The sequence below is a fragment of the Heptranchias perlo genome, unplaced genomic scaffold (genome assembly GCF_035084215.1).
Source record: "Heptranchias perlo isolate sHepPer1 unplaced genomic scaffold, sHepPer1.hap1 HAP1_SCAFFOLD_70, whole genome shotgun sequence".
NCBI classification, from domain to species: Eukaryota; Metazoa; Chordata; class Chondrichthyes; order Hexanchiformes; family Hexanchidae; genus Heptranchias; species Heptranchias perlo.
This window is the reverse complement of record NW_027139729.1, coordinates 742,575-768,727: the sequence shown is the minus strand read 5'-3', so window position 1 is coordinate 768,727 and position 26,153 is coordinate 742,575. Positions and strand designations below refer to the sequence as shown.

The 26,153-nt window shown below is 43.5% G+C and overlaps 2 protein-coding genes across 2 annotated transcripts in view; one reads left to right on the top strand and one right to left on the bottom strand.

Annotated features, from left to right (window-relative positions):
• Positions 1-26,153, top strand: part of LOC137318446 (zinc finger protein 229-like) — a 134,244-nt gene that overhangs the window by 61,243 nt on the left and 46,848 nt on the right. The gene's annotated exons all lie outside the window — the stretch shown is intronic.
• LOC137318351 (natural cytotoxicity triggering receptor 1-like) lies at positions 852-16,406 on the bottom strand. The gene is made up of 9 exons (XM_067981236.1): positions 16,282-16,406; positions 14,283-14,576; positions 12,508-12,801; positions 8,669-8,962; positions 7,332-7,421; positions 5,330-5,357; positions 4,436-4,479; positions 3,016-3,056; positions 852-1,064 (listed from the first exon to the last, which is right to left on the bottom strand). The coding sequence occupies exons 2-9, from the start codon at positions 14,512-14,514 to the stop codon at positions 999-1,001; spliced, it is 1,089 nt and encodes a 362-aa protein (XP_067837337.1). The 5' UTR covers positions 14,515-14,576; positions 16,282-16,406; the 3' UTR covers positions 852-998.

Here is a 26,153-nt window from a genome sequence, read left to right as displayed (position 1 = left end):
TGGTGAGATCCCTTCTTTAAAATGCTGGGTTACAAAAAAAGTTTATTTGACTAAAAATGTCGCTTTTAGCCTCCTAGAGAATGATGGGAGCCGAAAGCCTTCGCGAAATTGTGCATCCCTCTATAATGTGATGAATGGACCAGTAAAATTCATGGACTGGGGACCAAGTCTACAATTTGCGGTCGGGCTACGTAGAAACAGCGATTCAGTCGCAATTATCTGAAAGGACTGCAATACAAAGGTCAGGAAGTTATGGTTCAGTTGCACAGAGCCTTGGTCAGACCACATCTGCAGAACTGCCATCTCTTTTGGGCACCATGCCTGATGAAGGATATATTGACCTTGGAGGGAATGCATCGCAGATTCACCAGAATAAAGGCGGGGCTAATAGGCTAAATTATGAGGACAGGTTACATAAACTCGGCTTGTATTCCTTTGAGCTTAGAAGGTTACGAGGTGATCTAATCGAGGTGTTTAAAACGTTTAAAGGATTTGATTGGGCAGAGACGGAGAAACTATCGCCTCTGGTGAGGGAATCAAGACAAGGGGACATCAACTTAAAATGAGAGCCAGGCCATTCAGGAGCAAAATCAGGACGCACTTTTCACACAAAGGGTAGTGGAAATCTGGAACTCGCTCACCCAATAGGTTTTTGTTCGATAAGGTTATCAAGGGATATGGAGCAAAGACGGGTAAATGCGGTTGAGGTACAGATCAGCCCGAATCTAATTGAATAGTGGAGCAGGCTCGAAGGGCTGAATGGCATATTCCTATTTCCCATATTCCAAAAATATCGTTTAAATGATACTTGAAATAAACTAAGTACCAGGAGACAGGTGGGACATCTCCTATTGATTACATTTCTATATATGGCTATATGCAAATACCAACTCTGGATGATATCGAAATGGGTCAATTGCTAATGACCATCACAATGCTCGGCCCTGGACCTCTTGTTCAGGGTGGCACGCCTTGTGCCGGGGAGAACTCCAAATTTTCTACCGCTTCACCATTGCGTAGGTGGTGGATTCCTCACCGAAGGTTCGGACGATGTTTCGCTGACCCTGAAATGAAAGGTGCAGTTGGTCAGAAGTTCAATTGTTCGGCTTAAAATCTGTTAACAGTTCAGAGAAATTATATCAGCAGATGGATGTCGGCAAAAGGCGGCAAAATAATAAAAGCGGCGTTGTTCGAGTGGGCGGTCATTAAGCTGAAATGTTGAGCCACTCTAAAGGATTTGACTGTCTGCTAACGGTCATATCGAGTCTACAGCTCAGAAACAGGCCTTTGGGCCCAACTGGTCTATGAAGGCGTTCATGCTGCACACCAGCCTCCTCCCTCTCTACTTCATCTAATCTTATCAGGATATCCTTCTAGTCCTTTCTCCCTCGTGTGCCCATCTAGCTTCCCTTTAAATCCATCTATGCTATTTGCCTCAACTATTCCTGTGGTAGCATGTTCCACATTTCACCATGTACAAAGAAGTTTCTCCTGAATTACCTATTGGATTCATTAGTGACTATCGTATATTTATGACATCTAGTATTGGGCTCCCTCACAAGTGAAAACATTATCTCTATGGCTACCTCATCATCATCTTAAAGGCCTCTATCTGGTCACCCCTCAGCCTTTTCTTTGCTGGAGAAAAGCGCCCCAGTCTCTTCAGCCTTTCTTGATGAGTTGACCCACTCAGCTCTGGTATCAGCCTTGTGAATCTTTCTTGCACCTACTGTAATGAATCTATATCCTTTTTATAATAAATGTAAGGAGTCGCACAACACCAGGTTATAGTCCAGGTTATAGAACAGAACTCGGCTCAATACTCCAAGTGTGGTACAACCAAGGCTCTTTACAGATTTGACTTCATTTCTTTTTATTTCTATCCCTCCAGTAATGAACCCCAGTGTTTGGTTTGCCTTTTTGTGGCCTTATTCACCGGCGTCGCTACTTTCTTTATTTTCAGATGAAGTTATCATTTCAACGTAATGCTGTTTGTGCAAAAACATGGAGGTCCCGCGATTACCAGCAGAGAAACAGGAAATCTGGAAACACATAGCGGGAGGACGTTTCTAAATTAGAGGGGATCGACTTCGATGGAAATGGAAATTGGGAGAAGTTTACAACGGGCGACCGAACCCAGATCGCCCGTTTTACGCCCGCTCCAAGTCGAAAGTTCCAATGCCTATTTCTGACAGCATCGGGAAATAGAAGGGACAACTTATCATTCCAGGTGTGATTCAAAGATGGCGGGTGTAACTCATGGAACCCGCACGCTGGATCAGTGAGGTCAATAGAAAATTGTCTTGTTTACATAGCAATGCTCTGCATATTCCACACATAAACCAAAAGCTAACCCTTCACGGCTATATACAGTCTACAGTCAGGTGCACAGAAGTATGTTTACACGTATGCAGATGCAATCTTGGGAACTAAACTCTGCTTTTGCCCTTCATTTCCTATAGGGGGAGCAAAGCTGCATCTCACCCCTCAAAGATTCGTGTTCCAATGAGGATCCTTTTCAACAAATCTTTTTAAAAGATCCATTTATTCCTCTCTGTTGACAACCTTTCTGTAGTCCTTTTAGGACATATTGAAATATGATTGCAAATGTATTTGGTCTCATGAATATTAAATGATGTGGAGATGCCGGTGATGGACTGGGGTTGACAATTGTAAACAATTTTACAACACCAAGTTATAGTCCAGCAATTTTATTTTAAATTCACAAGCTTTCGGAGGCTTCCTCCTTCGTCACATCGTTCACCTGACGAAGGAGGAAGCCTCCGAAAGCTTGTGAATTTAAAATAAAATTGCTGGACTATAACTTGGTGTTGTAAAATTGTTTACAATGAATGTTAAAGGTTGAGACAAGGCGACTGTGATTTTAAACAAAGAACAAAGATCCTGAGAGAAAACGGTCAAATATTTGGAATCAACTTAGTAAGAGCATGAATGAGCGAGATAAATGATAACATCAAAGTTAAGAAATAAACCCTAAGTTTATTTGTAACTTACGCAGACTTTCCTCGGCTTCGTTTGTAGATTAAGGTCAGCGTCTAAATTAAACAAAACAAAACAAAGATTGCATTGATGTGTAAATATTTAAAACATTTATTAAAAATGTTTCTTTCTATGTTTAGTCTCTCCAAATGAAATGTTATTAAATCATCATATGAATGGGACCATCTCCACTGCCAAGAGTGGGGAGTACCAACGGTTCTCCGGCTGGCCACTGGGAAGCGAATGGACTTCCTATGCTGGTTTCCGTTACCATTTCCTGTCTTTCGCCAGGAAATGAATGCGATTCCCAAGGTTTTTCTGGGAACAGGAAATCGATTTGCACTATGTGGCTTGTTATTTTTAGGACTATTGCAACTACAGTGTTAGTGTGGCAAGTCTTGAGTTGCCCTATGGTCGCAATGATAGATGAACTTATCACTTTCCACTTGTGACGATTAATGCGGTTACATCCATGCTTTATAGTTTTATGAATTTGGATAAGGAAGGAATTGAAGCTGAAAGGAAGAGTGTTACTCATTGAGCCAGGACTGAGACCTCATAATAAATAGTAATAAAAAGTGAAGTATTATATAAATGAAAGGACAAATGTGGATTGAATTACATCTACACAGCCTCGTCCAGTAATCCCCAACCCTCCAGCCGTACTTCACCTGCAGACTATACTTTGCCTTGAGTCCGAGTGCCCATTGCCTGTGAGTTCAATTCGCAATAGAATAAAAATCTTAATGCCTGCACCACTTCCTGTTTACCAAAACGTACTTCCGGTTGTTATTTTTTGTCACACTTTTGCGTCACCTTTTCCATTATAAATTCCGATGGTGCATTCATTTTTACAATAAAAAGCTGCCTCTGTAAATTTGCCATCCTGTAATTACACTCGCCCACCAGCGGCGACAATGTCGCACCTCGATTTTGCATCTCCCACCTTCGCAGCCTGTTTGCAAAACCGTCTGATACTTTAACCAACTCTAATTGCTTAAGAAATTGTCAAATATTTTACTACTTTACTGTAAATCTACAACAATTTTAAACCATGTATGTGCACACTTCCTATTATATACAAATAAGCGCATAACTTCGGATTTTAAAAGTGGGATTGAATTATGACTGTGCGCCGGACTCCAATGATCTCGTTCCCGCGATTCCCCTTGAACTGTAGGACACACTCAATCTCCACTCCACGGTGGAAACATAAAATCAATGTTTATATTGCTTCTTGGTCAGGTTAACAAAATGGTTCAGAAATGATTGACTCTGTATGTGATACATAGCAGATTTGCTAAATATAGTACAAACTGTTGTCTACAAACTGCTACTGCTAATAACTTCTTGTTCATTTTTGTTCGTTAAAAGAAAAAGAAAATACTGAACGTCAAAGACAATACCGGATGCACCAATACAAAATAGAACTTACATGTCAGGGTTTCGTTAGTCTCGTCACTAGGAGGCGCCGTGGTCCTTAAAAGAATAGAAATCGTCGATTCAATCATTTTATTTTGCAAGGCACATTTCATGTGATTCGTAGACAGGTAGTGAATGGATCTAGAGATGGATCCCGCCTGAGATGTAAAAATGCCCCTCGGTACATGGCCAGGAGATCCAGCTGTTGCAAAACCAAGTTTATTCCTGAGAATTGTTCTTTGTTGCCCTGAAACTACCGATTTGTTTGACGTGTAGGGCGATTAATGAGGAACCGTCTCCAGCTCTCACTATATGTAGCGACTTCATTAAATTGTTTGTGAATATTGCCTCCCGTTGGACACTCAATTTTTTCGAGCGCAGTTTCCAATTGGCTAGAATAACTAAGGAGAGACATCATCACAAATGCATTCGCGATGTCGTTACACAGAGCGAACAGAGGAATTTCTGATCTCATTGAGCGGTGGGTAATGTGGGATCCCCAGATGAGAAAGGTCATAGCTTAATAACAACGTGGCTGAAAAGACATTTAAAGAAATGAAAGGGAGATAAAATGAAAATTATTCAAGTAAATGAAACTGCCCGTGTTTGGGTGAGAGTGTGCGCATGTGTGTGCGTGTGATTGTGTTTGATATATGTTTGTGTTCCTGTATATTTGTGATTGTGTTTGTGTGTCTGTGTGTGTGTGATTGTGTGTTTGTGTTTGAGTTTGTGTGTATGAATGTGTGATTGTGTGTTTGAGTGAGAGTGTAAGTGTGAGTGTGAGTGAGGGAGCTCGATTCTAAAATTTAAAAGCCAGGACACGGACAAATTGTACCGAATGTTTGCTGCTGGGTTTTATTTCGGTTGAGTGTGGTTGAAATTTAAAATTCAACACTTAATGTCTCACCTCATTTCTCTGCTGTTTCCACATTTCCCTGAAAATAAAACATAAGTGTTAGAAATCCGGATCCAATTACAAAATAGAAAGATGAGAAAGGTCAAGAAACAGAACAGGTCTTTGGGCCACTGAAACTTATTCTCCAGAACCATCTCCCTCCCGGCACCACATCCAACTCGATTATGAACAAACCCGTAGAGTATAATTTTAACCTAAACCGCCGAGTGGATAACGGGCGGGTTCGGACAGGACTTCCATTTTACACGCCGCGCGATTATACCCTCCATTGACAGGCCAGAGGTACATCAAGGCTTTGAGGAGCTGAAGAAGATGGCTTCGGTGTTTACGCATGTTAATCTGGACAACGTGTTGGCTGCAAATGTCTCAATGTTTGTTAATCAGTTTGGAGCGAATGGTAACAGCTGTGGTGGCTATGAAGGAGGCTGAGAGATAGAGATAGTGTAAGGGTACCGAGGAGAGTTGACCGCATACTGCTCAACGATGTAGTTAAGCTGTAGGGTATGGATGATGAAGATGAGTGGGTCAAAGGAGATAATCCTGGGCACGGCAGACGTGATTGTGCAGCCAAGGGAGGCGATGTCAATGGATGAAATGTTATGACTATGATGTGACAGGTAGGAGTGGAAATAAACGGGGCAGTTCCAGGGAGGCGGTGTATGGAGGACAGACACTTGAGGGATGACCGATGTTTCAAAGGCCGATTAAGAAGAGGAATGATAACAAGCCATCCAAGCAGTCACACAGGAAGTAACTGGTACTATGGATGGATGGAAGGTTGATGAGAAAGCCTTGAACAGGAAGTGGTGGGAGAAATCGGAGCATACTTGTAACGGAATCACACCTTTCAATACTTTATAGAGAAAGCGACCTTTGGATATGGGGAGCTGGAGAGGATGAGAGGATTAAGAGATGGCTTTCTTAGGAATTGCGTGATGACAGCCGTTCTGCAGGATATAATGACTGAAGCAAAAAGGGAGCGACCGGATCAGCGCATTGGTACTCAGACAACTGAGGTGCGGAATGTTTGTGGCGAGTAGCTCAGAAGGGAAAGTGTCATGTGCGCATTTCGTGGGTTTTATGGACGAGATGAGTTTAATGTTGATGGGTAAGGAGATAAAAAAGGAAATATCGAATCAGGTTGGAGAGGTTTACACAAGGGTGAGTGGGAAGGGTTAGGAAGTAGAGTGGTCAGAAGAGGCCCAGGCAGAAGAGGATTGTTTTTGATTTGGATCACAAGGTATTTACAGATGAGGAAGGGCAGTTATTGCATCTTAATTCACCGCACCCCCCGCAGAAAGACGCTACAGACACCACCCCCGTTGCTGCATCTCAATATTCTGTCAATGATTCCAAGTTATTCGCCTCCAGAACTGTATCTGGGAGTCCATTCCTTGCATGATCACTGCGTGATGAAGAAATTCGTTATCTCCGATTTAGATGATCTTTTACCAGTTTGTAACTGCCTCGCTTTGACCAAACCTATAACTTCATTTCATGTCATGTTTCAGATTTATCCCTTCCATAACATTTACTATCTTAAGAAACTCCATAGAATCACCTCTCAGGTGTCTCCTTCCAGACTGAGAACCCCGAGTTTTTGTCGTCATTCTTCATAATGTGACACTATGGGGTCGAAATTGGTCTTTGGGCAGTAACGCAAATCGGGCGGTATGACATAGTGTGCCAGTTATACGCTCCACCTGACGTTCAGTTCAATTCACATTAATAGGGCTGAATATCGGGTGCGGTGTAGAACAGGCGGCAAACGCGATACCGCCTGTTTTGCGCCAACGCTCGACATGGATTTCAGCCCAGGTCTCTTTCAGCTTCGCCACCAGCGATTTCACCTTTCAATCTGTGATCTCCTTATATTTACTGTCCGAGGTTAGGGGTCAGGTGGTGGTTCGTTTGTAGTGGGGAAGAAAGGAGACGACATTTAGCTTGGTCCATGTGTTGGCAATGAACGGATATTACATGCTGTTTAACTCACCTTTCTTCCAGAAACACACACCCAACAGAGCAAGGATAAGAATCAGAATCACAGCAGAGCCAACACCAGCCTCCAGCGCAACGGATTTATCTAAATGAGATAAAGGGGCACAGTGGAATCAAGTTAACCAACATTATCTACACGGAATAAATAATCTGCTGCTTGACAGAAGAACAAAACAGGCACTGGGACTGTGTCGATGGAATGGGCCGCATAACAGAAAAATAATGCATTAAAATGTTGACATAGAATCTTACAGCGCAGAAGGAGGCCATTCTGCCCATTGTGACTGTGCTGGCTCTTTGAAAGAGCTGTCCAATTAATCCCACTCTCCTGCTCTGTCCCAAGCTTTGCACTGTTTTGATAACGTCCCTCAGTCTCTGATACTCTAAGTCTGTCTCCCCTCCTCTCTTTTCCACTTATAAATCTCCCCCATTGATTCAATGCTTCAAAGTCAGTGGATCAGTCATGACGCCGTGAGTGGTTTTGGACCGTGATGACAACAAGATGCACCTGTTAAAACTGACGCGGCACAGAGCTCAATTGTCATTGGTCGATTAATTAATTGCCTCGTTAATTCATTGATTCGTTCATTGGATATTAACCGTGGATCTTGGACCAGGTGACTATTTAATTACTCACAGCTGGTGGCAAAAATATGATAGCGACAGTGTGGGAATGAATCAGTTTCATTCTGTAAGTTTCATTCTGAATGATCACTGGGTAAAAATTGCACATTGGCAGGGAGAACAGATGTGGTGACGGTTCAGGTGGGGACCTTGATCAGAACTCACCCGCTCTCTCCACAGAAGCTCACTGACGGGCTCTCTGTTTACAGCATCTGTTTTGTGCATTGTGCTTACTAGTTTCAAATTACCTTGTGTTAAATTTGGTAGAGTGGGTGTTATTTTTTCTCAGATCCTCTGGGCTATTAGGGGGTCGGAGAGCAACTAAAGGACACAACTAGTGAATCAAATTTTTCAACAGAGTTGGAGAAATAAAACCGTTCGACGTTTGATGCTTTAACTTTTCCTCAGTAACAGGATAAATAGCGAACAGTTCGTGAAATAAGCGTTAAAAGGCCTTTGGGCGATAGGGAAAACTGGACAGTTTCGCATAGGCCGCCTGTTTTACGCTGCGCCCGATATTCAAGTTCTATTGCAGCCAATGGGGTTGAATATCGGGCGGGGCGTAAAACGGAGGCACGATCCGATACAGCCCAAGACCAAATATTACCCCTGGATGTCATTTCCACGCTAGTTTTGATCGGTAATTACAACACGGAATGCCTTGCACCGTGGTCGGATGAACACATTCACCGTGTGAATCTCACTCACCTCTTACAGTTATATATACAGGGTCACTCTCAGCCGACGTTAGCAGCCTTCCCCACACATCCCCTTTATACAGACAGGTGTAATTTCCTCCATCGGTGTGATCTATATTCGTGATGGTGAAAGTGACAGAATTGTCCCGTGCAGCAGTCTGGACATCCGAGTAATTCGCTTCTCGGTGTCTGTATAAGTAAAATGTGAAGCCAGGATGGTCCCGGGGGTTTGTACAATTAAAGGTGACTTTTCCACCCTTCACAACAAGGCTAGAATCCACTGATATATTTGGTGTGGGTAGACCTGTAATACGAAAGGAAAAAGTCGTGACGATCGATTCAACCGCAATACAGACTTATATTTGTGAACCAAAATATCAATGACCTGGAATTAGGTATTCAGGGCATAATTTCAAAGTTTGCTGATGACACGTAACATTGAAGTTGTAAGGACTGAGGAGGATAGTATATACAAAGGGGGAAATTGACCATTCATTAGTGGGATGAAACGGAAGAAAAGAAATCAGTTGCGGTTCTATTTTCAAAATCAGCGTTTATCCCTCAAATTTCGCTCTGGGATACCAGAGGAACAGAGGGAAGGCATTGATTTGAAATTCGCATTTGTGGTAACTTAGCCAAGCCATAACCTGATTAAAAAGAATGAACGTCTCCGCTGAACAGTGGAGATTCCCATTTCAAATAAAGTAGTTAAGTGTTAGCGGGCTTTGGGATGTGCGCAACGCTGGGCAGGCCAGCATTTGTTGCCCGTCCCTAATTGCCCATTGAGAAGGTGGTGGTGAGCCGCCTCCTTGTTGAACAGCTGCAGTCCATGTGGTGAAAGTGCTCCCATATTGCTGCTAGGTAGGGAGTTCCAGGATTTTGATACAGTGACGATGAAGGAACGGTGACATGTGCCTCAGTCGAGATGATTTATAACTTGGGGGAAAATTGGAGGTGATGCTGTTCCCATCCAGCTGCTATCTTTGTCCTTCTCGGTGTTGGAGGTCTCAGGTTTGGGCGTTGCTGTCGAAATCCAACCCAGTGAGATGATATGGAAAACCAGAATGTAATTCATTAAAGTACTCCGAGTTACAGGGTTATTTTGAAAATCTCGGCACGCAGTTTCGCTTATCTGACAGAGAAACCTGTAATGTTACAAGTCCAGCCAGTTTAGAGGTGCCTCGTGAGGTAACACTAAACTCAGTGGAGTTAATAGTAAAAAGGAAGTCAAAGGAAGGGTGGGGCTGATTAGGGACCAAAAAGGCGATCTTCTTGTGGAGGCAGAGGGCATGACTGAGATACCTTATCAGTACTTTGCACCTGTCATCACTAAGGAAGAGGATGCTGCCAATGTTCCAGTAAAGGAGAAGAAACTGGATAGGATGAGAATAGATAAAGACGAGGCACGGAAAATGTTAGCAAAGCTCAGAGTAGAAAAGTCACCCGGTTCGGATGGGATGCATCCCAGCTTGCTGAGAAAAGTACGGGTGGAAATTGTGGAGGGATGAACCCGGCAACTACAGGCCAGTCAGACTAACGTCGATGGTGGTGAAACTTTTAGAGACAATAACCCGGGACAAAATTAATTGGCACTTGGGAAAATATGGGTTAATAAATGAAAGCCAGAACGGATTTGTTAAAGGTAAATCGTGTTGGACTAATTTGATTGAGTTCTTTGATGAAGTAGTGGAGAAGATTGATAAGGGTAATGTAGTTGATGTTTTATATAAAGACCTTCAAAGGGCGTTTCAAAAAGTGCCATACAATAGACTTGTTGGCAAAATTGAGGCCCATGAGATTAAAGGGCAGTGGATGCGGGGATACGTAATTAGCACAGAGACAGAAAGCAGAGAGTAGTGGTGAATGGTTGATTTTCAAACTGGAATGAAATGTGCAGTGGCGTCACCCAGGGGTCGGTGTTGGGACCGCTGCTCTTTGTTGATATATGGTAATAACCTGCACTTGGGTGCACAGGGCATAATTTCAAATTTTGCAGGTGATACGAAACATAGAAAGAAGTGAGGAGGATGGTCACAAACTTGAGGAGGACATAGACAGGCTGTTGAAATGGGCAGGCACGTGGCAGATGAAAGTTTACACAGCGAAGTGCGAATTAATTCATTTTGGTAGGAAGAATGAGGCGAGGCAATATAAACTAAATGGTACAAGTTTAAAGGGGGTGGGGGAACAAAGAGACCTGGGGGTGTACATTCATTAAACTTTTAAGGTGGCAGGACAAATTGAGAAGGCCGCTAAAGGGGATACTGAATTCTTTATAAACAGACTTACAGGATACAAAAGCAAGGAAGTTGTGCTAAACATTTACAAAGCACTGGTTAGGCCCCTGCTGTAGTATTGCGGCGAAATCTGCGCACCACACTTTAGGAGGGATGTCAAGACCTTAGAAAGGTACAGAGGAGATTTACTAGAAAAGTAAAAGGGATGAAAGACTTCTGATAAGTGGAAAGACTGGAGAAACTGAGGACGCTAAATTAGGCCGTGTAGTGCCCGTTGATTCGGCGCTATGTGGCCTCTCCAACATCTAAGATGGCGTCTTGCATGCGAACGCACATTTGCAGCGTGATGTGCACCAGATGCCATCTTGGTATTGGAGTTAGCAGTGGGCGAAGATTATGAAGCCGGAATCATGTAAAGTAGGGAGAAAATGGCTTCAATCAGTGTGCAACGATGATTTAGAGTGATAAACACCATTTTGGGACTTAACGCACAACTCAACGCACAGTCTTAACCCCGACCATCTGAACGTGTCTAAGATTGCCTGGAGGACACTCACCGGCGCTATTTAAAGCGACCATGCAGGATATACAAATTAGTGGCTGGATTATTGTTACTGGCTGCCGAGACATTTGTAACTGTTCTTGGAGACTCTCCCACTCTTGAATACTAGGATGCAGGGACATGGCCTAACATTTAGAGCAAGGGCGTGTTGGAGTGAATTTAGGAAATGCTTCTCCATGCAAAGGGTGGGAAACAGTTCGAATGGTATTCTGCAGACGGCAGTTGATGCTGGCTTACTTGTGAAAGTTAATTCTGAGATTGATAGATTTCTGTGAACCAAGGGTATTAAGGGATATTGGGCTAAGGCAGGTATATGGAGTTCGGTCACAGGTCCACCGTGATCTCATTGAACGGCAGAACAGGCTCCATGGGCTAAATGCCACCGCCACTTGCTGCTTCCTGATATGCAACATCTTCTCCTGCAAGAAAGTGCGACGCGTGTCTGGATGATGTGCCTGTCATGGTTGAATAGCTGCCAGTGTGTGTGAGCAGTGATTTGTTAGCCTGCGCTAACTCCTATACTAAAATAGCGTCTGGCGCACATCACGCTGGAAACGTGCGTGAGCATCCAAGACGCCAACTTGGATATCGAAGAGGCCGTGCCGGGCCGAAACAATGGGCGCTACACGGGCCGAAACAATGGGCGCTACAGGAGCCGAAACAATGGGCGCTACACAGCCCAATTTAGCGCCCGAACCCTCCCCTTTCCGCCGGGCGTGTTCGTTTAAAGTTATTCTCCAACTATCACCCTGGGTTGTGAGGTAAAATTTTAGTCGGGATTGATATCACAAATTTCTGACAGTGGAATATAAATCCGTCTGAGGCGGCGGCCTGAAACGGGCGATCGAGCACATTTTATACTCCACAGATTTTAAACACACCCAATTATCATTTCCATTGAAGTCAATGTAAAGATAAACCGGAAGAGATGAGAAACGCTCTGCCGATTCACTATCGTCCATTCGACGATAATGCATTGTCATAATCTACCCCTAATGCTGTTGAATAGATATTTAAACAATCTCTGCTCCTCCCGCCCCTTTCACTCACCTGCGATAGTGACCCTCACAGCCTCGCTGAGCTGGGACCAAAACTGCCTTCTATTGACGGAGGTTCCATATTGACAGTGGTAGCTCCCTCCTTGGTCTGTTCCGGTGACTCTGAATGTTCCAATGTTGTCCTTTGTGATGATTTGATGAGAGTTCAGAAGTCGGCGATCTCTGTAAAAATGGAAAGATTTATCGGGATAGTCTCCGGCCACGGTGCAGGTAATGGTCACCGTCTCTCCTTTCAAATACACGCCACTTGGTTGATCAGGGGATATCCGTGGCTTTTTCGGCGTATCTGTGGTAAAATAAATAGAAAGAACAATTGGAAATGGATCTGTGGATTAAGTTACGGTGGAAGTTTGGGAACTCCATACCGATTGTGTGGTGTTGAGTGGAAATGTTTGTATCGGCGGCTGAGATTCGACAAAACGGGAATTGACCATTCATTAGTGGAATCAAACTGAGGTGCGAGAGAAAATAAATCAGTTTGTGGTTCTATTTACAAAATCAGGGTTTAGTCCTGAAATTGCACCCTGCGATACGAGGGGAACATGGACAATGCGCTGATTTGAAATTCCCATTCTTTGTCATTTAGGCTATGGTGCAAACCGGATATCAAAGAGTGAACTTCTCTGCTGAACCGTGGAGATTGGAACCTCAAATAAAGGAGGGAAGTGATGGTCGATTTATTATTTATCATTCTTGGGGATGTGAATCAATGACATCACTGGATCTGAATATCGGATCGGGCTGATATCAGACGACAGGTCCGATCCCGCCCGTCTTACACAACTGCCCGTGGCGGATTTCTAATCAATTTTTACTGAGACCTGTCAGGAGCAGAGCGCCGATACTTTGTGAATATTAAGCAATGTTACAGAGGCCCTGTTAGGAGCTGAACGTAGAGTTCCTCCCTCAGAATATTAAACACTGTTAGAGAGAACATGTCACGAGCTGAGCGCAGATTCCCTCTCTGACTATTATTCGCTGTTGCAGAGACCCGGTCAGGGGTTGAGCGCAGAGACCCTCACTTTGAGCATTAAACAATGTGACAGAGGCCCTGTCAGGGGTTGAACGCAGAGGCCCTCACTTTGAGCATTAAACAATGTGACAGGGGCCCTGTCAGGGGTTGAGCGCAGAGGCCCTCACTCTGAGTATTAATCACTGTGACAGGGACCCTGTCAGGAGCTGAGCGCAGAGACCCTCACTCTGAGTATTAATCACTGTGACAGGGACCCTGTCAGGGGTTGAGCGCAGAGGCCCTCACTCTGAGTATTAATCACTGTGACAGGGACCCTGTCAGGAGCTGAGCGCAGAGACCCTCACTCTGAGTATTAATCACTGTGACAGGGGCCCTGTCAGGGGTTGAGCGCAGAGACCCTCACTTTGAGCATTAAACAATGTGACAGGGGCCCTGTCAGGGGTTGAGCGCAGAGGCCCTCACTCTGAGTATTAATCACTGTGACAGGGACCCTGTCAGGAGCTGAGCGCAGAGACCCTCTCTGTGAATATTAAACACGGTTACAGAGACCCTGTCAGGAGCTGAGTGCAGACACCTTCCCTGTGAATATTAAACACTGTCGGAGAGAACTTGTCACGAGCTGAGCGCAGAATCCCTCTCTGTGACTATTAATCACTGTTACAGAGACCCTCTCAGGGTTTGAGCGCAGAGACCCTCACATTGAGTATTGAACACTGTTACAGAGACCCTGTCAGGAGCAGAGCGCAGAGACCCTCACTTTGATATATGAACAATGTATATTCCCCTTCACTCACCCGCTATAGTCACCGTCACAGCCTTGCTGCGCTGGGACAGTAGCCGTCTTGTTTTGACGTAAATTCCATATTGGCAGTAGTACCGCCCTTCTTGGTTTGTACCGGTAACCGGGAATGTTCCGCTGTTGTTCTCAGTGGTGATTTGACCAGAGTTCAGCAGTTCCTGCTCTCTGTAAAAGTGATATGTTTGATCGCGATTTTTTCTGCTCACGGTGCAGGTAATGGTGACCATCTCTCCTTCTACATACACACCACTCCAAAGATTAAGAGATATCCCTGGCGTTGTTAGCGGATCTATGACAAAATAAATGGAAAGAACAATTAGAAATGGATCTCTGGCGTTCCCTTGTACACTGGAAGGTTGGAGACTCAATAACGATTGAGCTGTGTTGACGGGAAGGGTTTGCATCGCTGACTGGGGTTCTACAAACGTGGGATTCTGGATTTGTTTCACAAGAAACACCGAAAGACTTGCATCAATATCGCGCCTTTCACCATCCCAGGACTTCCCAAAGCGATTTACAGCCAATGAAGTACATTTGAAGTGTAGTCACTGTTGTAAAGTAGGAAATCAATTGGCAGCACCACAGCTGGGGTTCTCTTTCCAAACTTGGGGTTTAGGCCAGAAAATGTACTTTGGGATACGAGCGGAACAAGGAAAATGCTTGATTTGAAATTCCTATTTCTGCTAATTTAGCCCAGGTGAGAACGCAGATGGAAAGAGTGAACTTCTCCGTTAAACCGGGGATTCGCATTTCAGATAAAGGAGTTTTTTGGTGTGGCCGAAATACGTTCTTATCATTACAGAGGTGGCCGTCACAGGCAAGGCCGGCATTTATTCCCATCCCTTGTTGCCCTTGAGAAGGTGGTGGTGAGCCGCCTTCTTGAACCGCTGCAGTCCGTATGGTGAAAGTTCTCTAACAGTACTGTTAGGTCGGGAGTTCCAGGATTTTAACCCAGTGACAATGAAGGAACGGTGGTTCTTGTAAAAATCAGGATGGCGTGTGACTTGGAGGGGAACGTGCAGGTGGTGTTGTTCCCATGTGCCTGCTGTCCTTGTCCTTCTAAGATGGTGGAGGTCGCGGGTTTGGGAGGTGCTGTAGATATAGGGAAAGCCACAACGTATTTAAGTTAAAGCAACCCCCAAAACAGGTTCATTTTTAAAATCTCTGCACGCAGTTGCGGGTATCAGACTGAAAATTTGCAACGTGACAAGAGCAGCCAGTCTGGCAGAGCCTCATGAGGTGACTCTACACTGAATGGAGTTAGAACCCCGGCGCTGTGCTCTTATTATCATATTAAATTGTTCGCTCTGTTAATTGAGACCTGTAGGGTGTAAAATTGGAAATCAGGAACAGAGGTCATGTAATAATATCACACAACCTACATTGTTTTGTTTATCGAAGGTCTTGCGTTCACATCTTCATATTTATTCTCTGGCCAACTGCTGAAATGAACGCCATCACCTCTGGAATTCTCCAGTTCCTCAGCACGAAGTTAAAAAGGACAATTTTAACACAACCGGCATTGTGGGAGTTGGATAAGTTCTGTCGACCGCCCGTTTAAAACTCTGACCGATTTTACGCTCCATTAAAGTCACTTGGGGCAAAATCGGGAAGAGTTTAAACAAGTGGCAGACTCGAACCCGCCTCTTTTCCGCCGGGCGTGTTCAGTTAAAATTATTCTCGAACTATCGCCTTGGGCTGTGAGATGAAGATTTAGTCGGGATTGATATCATAATTTCTGACAGTGGAATATAAATCCGTCTGAGGCGCAGGCCTGAAACGGGCGATCGAGCACATTTTATACTCCACAGATTTTAAACACCACCCAATTATCATTTCCATTGAAGTCAATGTAAAGAAAAACCGGAAAAGATGAGAAACGCTCTGCCGATTCACTATCGTCCATTCTACGATAACGCATTGTCATAATCTACCCCTAATGCTGTTGAATAGATATTTAAACAATCTCTGCTCCTCCCGCCCCTTTCACTCACCTGCTATAGTGACCGTCACATCCTCGCTGTGCTGGGACCATAACTGCCTTCTATTGACGGAGGTTCCATATTGACAGTGGTAGCTCCCTCCTTGGTCTGTTCTGCTGACCGTGAATGCTCCAATGTTATCCTTTGTGATGATTTGATGAGAGGACAGCGTTTGGCGATCTCTGTAAAATGGAAGGTTTTATCGCGATCGTCTCCGGCCACGGTGCAGGTAATGGTCACCGTATCTCCTTTCAAATACACGCCACTTGGTTGATCAAGAGATATCGCTGGCACTGTTAGCGGATCTGTGGTAAAATAAATGTAAAGAACAATTAGAAATAGACCAGTGGACTAAGCGTACGCTGGAAGTTTGGGAACTCCATACCGATTGTGCGGTGTTGAGGGGAAATGTTTGTATCGCCGGCTGAGATTCGACAAAACGGGAATTGACCATTCATTAGTGGAATCAAACTGAGGTGCGAGAGAAAAGAAATCAGTTTGTGGTTCTATTTCCAAAATCAGGTTTTAGTCCTGAAGTTGCACCCTGCGATACGAGGGGAACATGGACAATGCGCTGATTTGAAATTCCCATTCTTTGTCATTTAGGCTATGGTGCAAATCGGATATCAAAGAGTGAACTTCTCTGCTGAACCGTGGAGATTGGAACCTCAAATAAAGGAGAGAAGTGATGGTCGATTTTTTATTTATCATTCTTGGGGATGTGAATCAATGACATCACTGGATCTGAATATCGGATCGGGCTGATATCAGGCGGCCGATCCGATGCCGCCCGTCTTACACAACTGCCCGTGGCGGATTTCTACTCCATTTTTACTGAAGAACGGGCGGTCGAGCATCTGCAGCTCATTTTATACTCCACCCGTTTTATACACCACCCAATTATCATCTACATTGAAGTCAATGGAAATAAAAATCAGGAGATATGTGAAACAGCCTGCCGATTCACTATCATCCATTCTACCCGAGCGCACAGTTAAAATCTACCCCTAATGGTGTTGAATAAACATTTTCCTAATCTCTGCACCCCTTCACTCACCTGCTATAGTGACCGTCACAGCCTCGCTGATCTGGGACCATAAATACCTTCTATTGACGGTGGTTCCATATTTACATTGGTACCGCCCTCCTTGGTCTGCTCTGCTGACCTTGAATGTTGCAATGTTGTCCTTTGCGAGGACTTGATCAGAGTACAGCGGTGAGCTACCTCTGTAAAAATGGAAGGTTTTATCGCGATAGTATCCGGTCACGATGCAGGTAATGGTAACCGTCTCTCCTTTCAAATACACCCCAGTCGGTTTATCAGGGGATATCCTTGGCGTTGTTATCGGATCTGTGGCAAAATGAATGGAAAGAACAATTAGAAATGGATCTGTGGATTATGTGTACGGTGGAAGTTTGGTAACTCAATAACGATTGCGCTGTATTTTCGGGAACAGTTGGAATCGATGGCTGAAGTTCCTCAAAACGGGAATTAACCATTCATTAGTGGAATCAAACTGAGTTGCGAGAGAAAAGAAATAAGTTTGTGGTTCTATTTCCAAAATCAGATTTTAGCCCTGAAATTGCACTCTGCGATACGAGGGGCACATGGAAATGCGTGGATTTGAAATTCCAATTTCTGGTCATTTAGCCTGTGGTGCAAACCGGATTAAAAAGAGTGAACTTCTCTGTTAAACCGTGGAGATTAGAATCTCAAATAAAGGAGGTAAGTGATGGTGGGCTCGATTTCATCATTATCATTCTTGGGGATGAGAATCAATGACCTCACTGGGAGTGAATATTGGGCTGAGAGCCTGCTGCACCGTCACATGTCCCGTCTTTCAGATGAGACGTTAAACCGAGGCCCCGGCTGCCGTCTCAAGTGAATGTAAAAGATCCCACGCCACTATTTCGAAGGAGAGCAGGAGAGTTTTCCCTGGTGTCCTGAGCCAAATATTTATCCCTCAATCAACACCACTAAAACAGATTATCTGATCATTATCTGATCATTATCACATTACTGTTTGTGGGACCTTGCTGTGTACAATTTGACCGTCGCGTTTCCTGCATTATAACAGTGACGACACTTCAAAAATATTTGATTGGCTGTAAAGCGCTTTGGGACGTCCTGAGGTCACAAAAGGCGCAAAATAAATGCTACTTCTTTCTTTTATTCAAATACTGTGGCTGTTTTCCTTGTAACAACGGAGAATGGGGGTAATTTAGTGGCCGTCTTTAAATCTCAGAAGGGATGGGACCGAGTATAGAGACACAGGCGGTTTCCGGGAGTCCGAACGAGTGGAGATTGATAAGTTAAAAATGGTATTTCGGGCAGGGAGCAGGAGGGACATTTTAAAGCAAGTGTTGCGAGGCTGTGGAATGAAGCAGAGACCATGTCAACATTTAAGAATAGGTTCGATCGACGGTTGAAGGGAATTGGGAGCAGAGCACGCACATGGGATTAGGACTATTGCTCGTGTGGAGGATAAACACCAACACGAAGTGGTTGGGCCGAACGGCCTGTTTCCGTGTTGTAATTTCTCCATAATCTGTATGACATCCTTGTATTCCTCCAGCAACCGACTGGAATCAGACAAGCAGAATTGCAGCTGTCTTGCACATTTTAGTTTAAGAATCTCTGCGAAGAGAAATATGTTAAACGTGCATAGAACTTTAGTTAGACCACACTTTGAGTGCTGTCTACAGTTCTGATCTCCATATTACAAAAAGGATATCCATATTACACTGGACAGGTGCAAAGCGATTTATTGGACGATTCGAACACTGAGGGGATACTGAACTGCCTGGGACCCTTTTCTCGAGAAAACAGAAGGTTTAGGGGTGACCTGATTGAGATCTTTAAGATTATGAAGGGATTTGATGCGGTAGACGGAGAGAAAATGTTTCCACTTGTGGGCGAGACCAATACTCGGGGGCCATAAATATAAGAAATTCACCAATAAATCCAATAGGGAATTCTGGAGAAGCTTCTGTGCCGAAAGAATGCTAAGAATGTTGAACTCGTTACCACAAGTAGTAGTTTAGGCGAATAGTATTGATGCATTTAAGGGGAAGCTAGATTAATACATGAGGGAGAAAGGGATAGGGTGGAGGAGGCTCTTGTGGAGCATAAACGCCGGCACGGACCTGTTGCGTCGAATGGCCTGTTTCTCTGCTGTAAATTCTATGTAATCGTAGGAAACGAATCTTGTCCAATATTTTTATAAGTCTTCCCATTGGCTCTTGGTTACAGTATTCTCCAGCTACAGTTTTAACTGTGAGTCACGATTCATTCCGAGACGTTTGTGTTTAAAACAATTAAAACTCTGCAAACAATTATCCAACTTTTAATATTCAGTTGTGGCGATGTTATTGGAATGAAACTTGTCCAATGACAGTGCAATATACGGCCGGGCATTTTCACCAAATTAGCTGCTCTGTTTTCTGTTTAGTTTCTGTGAAGTGCGGCGTCTATTTACCTGTTCACAACGAATCATTGAATCTTATAGCACAGAAGGAGGCCATTCGGTCCATCGTGCCAGTGCAGACTCTTTGAAAGAGATACGCAATTAGATCAACTCCCACCGCTCTTTACCAATTACCTCTGCATTTTTTTCCTTTTAAAGTATATATACAATTTATTTTGAATGTTATTACTGAACCTGCTTCCACCACCCTTTCAGGCGGTGCATTCCAGATGACAACTCGCTGCGTAAAAATAATTTCCTCATCTCCTACCTGGCTCTTTTGCCAATTACCTTAAACTGTGACCTTTGTTTGCCGAACCTTCTGTCAGTGGGAACAGTTTCTCCCTGTCCACTCTATCAAAACCCATCATCATTTTGCACATCTCTATTGAATCTCCCCTTATTCATGTCTGCTCTCAGGAGTACAATCATATCTTATCTAATATCGCCACATAACTGAAACATTTGCCTCGTTGTAAAGTTGCAAAAACCCTGCCCTGTCTCACTCACCTGTTACTATTATTGGCGCCGAGTCACTGAACGAGGACCATTTCCATTCCCCGTTAATCCGATAACTATACCGGCACTGGTAATCTCCTTGATCATTTCTGTTGGTTGTTGCAATTTGATACACTGTGCTGCTAGTGGAAAATTGCAGTTCGTTCCCATCTTTGTAAAAGGCATAATTGCCACTCCGGTATTTTTTGTCGTCAAGGCAGTTAATCGTGATGGTTTCTCCGGGTAAGTACACGCCAGTCTCTTCATTCATGATAATTTCAGGTTTCACCAGAAGTTCTATGTAAAAAAGACATTGACCGTCAATGAGCAGTTACCAACAACGCACGTTGGCGGCTAAGCGGTACAGAGAATGGGAAACTGGGCGCTGCTCTCCCAACCAACAGGAGAACATAGATCAGTTTGTGTTTTCTTATGAGCATAAAACTACAGAGCTATTTTATAGATAGAAGAGAGAAAGCGAGAGAGAGAGAGGATACGGAAAATAGACAGGCAGAAAGAGTGAGAGGGAAAGAGAAGGGGAAACAGCGAGGGAGACAAAGAGAGAGAGACGGACAGACAGACAGAGGGGAGTGAGAGAACCACAGAGAGAGACAAGGAAATGGTAATCAGAGAGAGATGGAGCGACTGAGAGAGATGGAAATCGGGGCGTAGAAGGAAGATTCAACGGGTTAAAAGAGATCACGCCAGAGGCTTGGGAGAGGGCAGGAGAGAAACAGGGAGGAATGAAAAATAGGAGTGGAAGAGAAACAGAGAGAGGAATGAGAGAAGCAGGGAGAAATAGAAAGAGTGGTGTCAACGGGGCTGGATCGGAAGAAAAAATGAGAGAGTGGGCGGGAGGGAGTGACAAGTGCAAGAAGACAATGGGACGAAAGAGAGAGTATGAAAAAGAAAGGCAGGGAATAGACAATGGGCAATGAGAGAGAGAGAGTGTGGTGAAATAGGAGAGGTGACTGAAATGAAAAAGAAATGGAAAGAGGAAGTGAGAGGGAGAAAGAGAGAGAGAAGCTGGACCTTTGACCTCTCCCTCAGCTATCTCTGTCGCTGATTGGCTCGCCGAGCTCACGAACTCCCTTGGTCGAGAAACCACGCCCAACTTAATTTTGGATCTCCGCCAAGCCGATTGTCCCTTTAACTGAGAAATTGGGAGGAATTTCTTCTCATACAGAGAATGTGAAAGTCGCTGGCAGGTGGAGTGGTTGAAGCAGGTGGCATTGGTGCATCTTAGGGGGGCTAGATGCATACACGAGGGAGAAGGGAACAGAGGGCTGTGGGGGCAGTGTGGGAAGCGGTCATTCTAAACCCTGTATAGACCAGCAGAAGCGAATGGTCCGATTCTGTGCTGTACATTCTAACTAATTCTATGTAATCAACCCCCCTACAGAGCTGTAAATATCTTTGGAAAGTTTCGGCCGAACTCCCATTGTTTGAAAGTAATGTGATATGTGAAAATGCACATTTCTGAGATGACTGGTACTCCAGCTAATTTTCCCCGCCTGCCTGTTTGGGAGTTAAGCTTTTCCAAACTATATCTAACGAAAGGGAAATATAACATTGTCTCCACACTACCATAAAGAAGGAAAAACATCGATGTTAAATTGTCATGTTCAAAATATTAATTGATTCTCACTTTTCAGTGTCGATTTTATGCGATTCTGCCCAAGCCCAAAAGGGATTGATAACAGTGATCATCTTTTGTGTTGGCATTGTTCGCCGACAGATGGCGCTAGTGCACGTTTTTTCGGGCATCTGAAGTTGCAACCTAACAAGAACATAAGAACATAAGAAATAGGAGCAGGAGTAGGCCATATGGGCCCTCCAGCCTGCTCCGCCATTCAATAAGATCATGGCTGATCTTCTACCTCAACTCCACTTTCCCGCCCGATCCCCATATCCAGTGATTCCCCAAGAGTCCAAAAATCTGCCGATCTCAGCTTTGAATTTATTCAACGATTGAGCATCCAAAGCACTCTGGGAAGAGAATTCCAAGCATTCAGGACCCTCTGAGTGAAGAAATTCCTTCTCATCTCGTTCCTGAATGGCCGACCCCTTATGTTGGGACTATGGTCTCTAGTTCTAGACTCTCAAGTCAGGGGAAACAGCCTTTCTGCATTTATCCGGTCAAATCGACTATGAATTTTATACGTTACAATGATATCACTTCTCATTCTTCTAAACTCCAGAGAGTTTAGGCCCATTCTATTCAATCTCTCCACATAGGACAATCCTCTTATCCAAAGAATTAATCTAGTGAACCTTTGTTGAACCTTGTCTAAAGCAAGTGTATCCTTCCTTAGGTAAGGAGACCAAAACTGTACACAGTACTCCAGGTGTGGTCTACCAGAGCCCTGTAAAATTGCAACAACGCCTCCTTACTCTTATACTCCAACCCCCTTGCAATAAAGGCTGTCATACCATTTGCCTTCCTAATTGCTTGATTTACCTCCATGTTAAATTTCTATGATTCATGTACAAGGACACCCAAATACCTCTGACTACCAACATTTCTTAGTCTCTCACTTTTCAAAAATATTCTGTTTTTTATTCTTCCTACGAAAGGGAATAACCTCACATTTCCCCACATTATACTCCATCTGCCATCTTCTTGTCCATTCACTTAACCTGTTTATATCCCTTTGCAGCATTTTTACGACCTCTTCACAACTTACTTCCCCACCTAGCTTTGTATCGTCAGCAAACTTGGATAAATTACACTGGGTCCCTTCATCTAAGTCTTTAATATAGATTGTAAATAGCTGATGCCCAAGCACTGATCCTTGCAGCACCCCACTCGTTCCAGCCTGCCAATCTAAAAATGAACCGTTTATACCTACTCTCTGTTTTCTGTCCGTTAACCAATGCTCAATCCACGCTAATACATTACCCCAATCCCATGAGCCCTAATCTTGTGTAACAGCCTCTTTTGTGGCACCTTATTGGATGCCTTTTGAAAATCTAAATATACTACATCCACTGGTTCTCGATTATCGACCCTGCAAGTTACATCCTCAATAAACTCTAATAGACTGGTCGAATACGATTTCCCTTTCATAAAACCGTGTTGACACTACCTAATCATATTATGTTTTTCTAAGTGCCCTTTTACAGGCTAACTCTCTCCCTCCTTTCTTGAATAGCGGGTTTACATTTGCTACCTTCCAATCCACAGGGGCTGTTCTAGAAACTACGAAATTCTAGAAGAACAAAACCAATGCATCCACTATCTCCACAGCCACCTCTTTTAGAACCCTACGATGAAGACAATCAGGTACAGGGGATTTGTTGGCCTTTAGCCCCATTAATTTCTCCAGGACTTTTTCTTTACTAATCTTAATTGCTTTAAGTTCCTCACTCTCATTAGACCCTTGGTTCCACATTATTTCCGGTATGCTTTTTGTGTCTTCTACTATAAGACAGATATAAAGTATTTGTTTATCGTCTCTGCTATTTCCTTATTCTCCATTATAATTTCTCCTGTCTCTGCCTTTAAGGGACCCACGTTTACTTTCGCTAATCTCTTCCTTTTTACATACTTGTAGAAGCTCTTATAACCTGTTTTTATATTTCTTGCTAATTTACTCTCAAGCTCAATTTTCTCCTTCTTTATCAACTTTTTGGTCATCCTTTGCTGATTTCTAAAACCCTCCTAATCCTCAGGCTTACTACTCCTTTTGGCACAATTGTAAGCCTTTTCTTTTAATCCAATACTATCCTTAACTTCTCTAGTTAGCCACGGATGGATCACTTTTCCCATGGATTTTTATTCCTCAAGAGAATATATATTCGTTGATAATTATGAATGATTTCTTTAAATGTTCGCCATTGCTTATCAACCACCATATATTTTAATCTAATTTCCCAATCTACCTTCGGCAACTCGCCCCTCATACTTACATAATTAGCTTTGTTTAAATTTAAGTCCCTAGTTTCGGACTTAACGCTCAAACACAATGTGAAATTCTATCATATCTTGATCACTCTACCCCAGAGGATCCTTGACTCTAAGATTACTAATTAACCCTGTCTCATTACACAATACCAGATCTAAAATAGTCTGTTCCCTAATTGGTTCCTCGACATCTTCTTCCAGAAAACTGCCTCGAATGCATTCCATGAACTCTTCCTCCAGACTACTTTTGCCAATTTGGTTTGCTCAGTTTATATGAAGATTAAAGTCCCCCACGATGATTGCATTAACCTTGTTACATGCTCCTCTAATTTCCAGATTTATACTCTGTCCAACACTGTATCTACCGTTAGGGGGCCTCTAAACTACACCCACCAGTGTTTTCTGCTCGTTGTTATTTCTCAACTCCACCCATTCTGATTCTACTTCCTGATTTTTTGAGATAAGATGTTTCTCTCTGTATCTCATCTTTTATTATCAAGGCTACCTCCAACAACGTCCCCACACACCCGCCACAAACTTTTCCATATTGCCTCACTTTTCCAAAAATCAAGTAACCTGGAATATTTTGATTGATTTTTGTTCGGCAAGGTTATTGAGGGATATGGAACCTAGCCGGGTAAATGGAGTTAAGATTCAGTTCATAGAATTACATAGAATTACACAGAATGTACAGGGCAGATACAGGCCTTTCGGCCATACATTTCCATGCTGGTGTTTATGGTACACACGAGCCTTGTCCCTCCCTCCAAATCTAACCCTATCTGCACATCCTTCGATTCCTTTCTTCCTTATGTGTTTATCTAGCTTCCTCTTAAATGCCTCTCTGCCAGTTGCCTCAACTACAACATGTGGTAGCGAGTTCCACCGTCTAACCACTCCCTGGGTTCTCCTGAATTCCCTATTTATTAGTGACTACCTAATATTTATGGCCTCTAGTTCTGGTCTTCCCCGCAAGTGGAAACATCATCACTACGTCTTCACTAACAAACCATTTCATAATCTTAAGACCTCTATCAGGTTACCCATCAGTCTTCTCTTTTCCGGAGAAAAGCGCCCCAGCCTGCTCAATCTTTCCTAATAGGTATAACCTCTCAGTTCTATAATGAGCCTAGTAATTCTTTTTACACTTTCTCCAGTCCCCCAATGTGCTTTTTATAATATGGAGATCAGATCTGTTCACAGTACTCCAAGTGTGGTCTAAGCAAGATCAGTCATGGTCTAAAGGAATGGTGGAATAAGCTCGAGGGGCCGAATGGTCAACACCTGTTCCTGTGTCCCTATGTTCCATCTGGAGTGTTGTTTGCAGTTCTGTAACCCACGACAGAGTAAGTGTATAGATGTGCTGTCCATAACATGGACATATCCCATAGTGCCTTCGCAATGACAGCTGCTGAGATACAGACCTGTATTACTGCTACCAATGACACAACACGATTGGTTACAGTAATCAAATTCATTTACATAAAAACTAACTGAATGATTTAGCTGTCTAGAACAGTAGTTATTAAATTTCATTATTTTAGAGAAAAACGTCGACACTAACCTTGAGAAATGCTCCGCCGAGCCCCAAAGACAACTAAAAGGAGAAAACATTAATTAGTTAAATTAACACCAACACCTTTAGACGATCAACATAACAAGCTGATTTTCGTGAATTGTTTTATGGATATTTCTCAGTGTGATTGCATTGGTGGCATTTTGGTCCGTTTCGGTTAAACTCCCACTCCAGAACTTGAGAGATTTCCAGATTTCCACTACCCTTTGTTTGAAAAAGTACTTCCTGCTTTCACTCCAAATGGTCCAGCTCTAATTTTAATACCATGCCTACTTGTTCTCGATTCCCCTCGATAACTGAATAAAATCAATCGAGACGTCCCTTTGTAAAACATTCCAATTACCCACGGCAAGTATTAAAAGCTGCCCTTGGGCCTAATGACACAAAACCGCATGAAAACTTGTTCAAAAAACACGAAGGGCCCATTTTGTGGCTG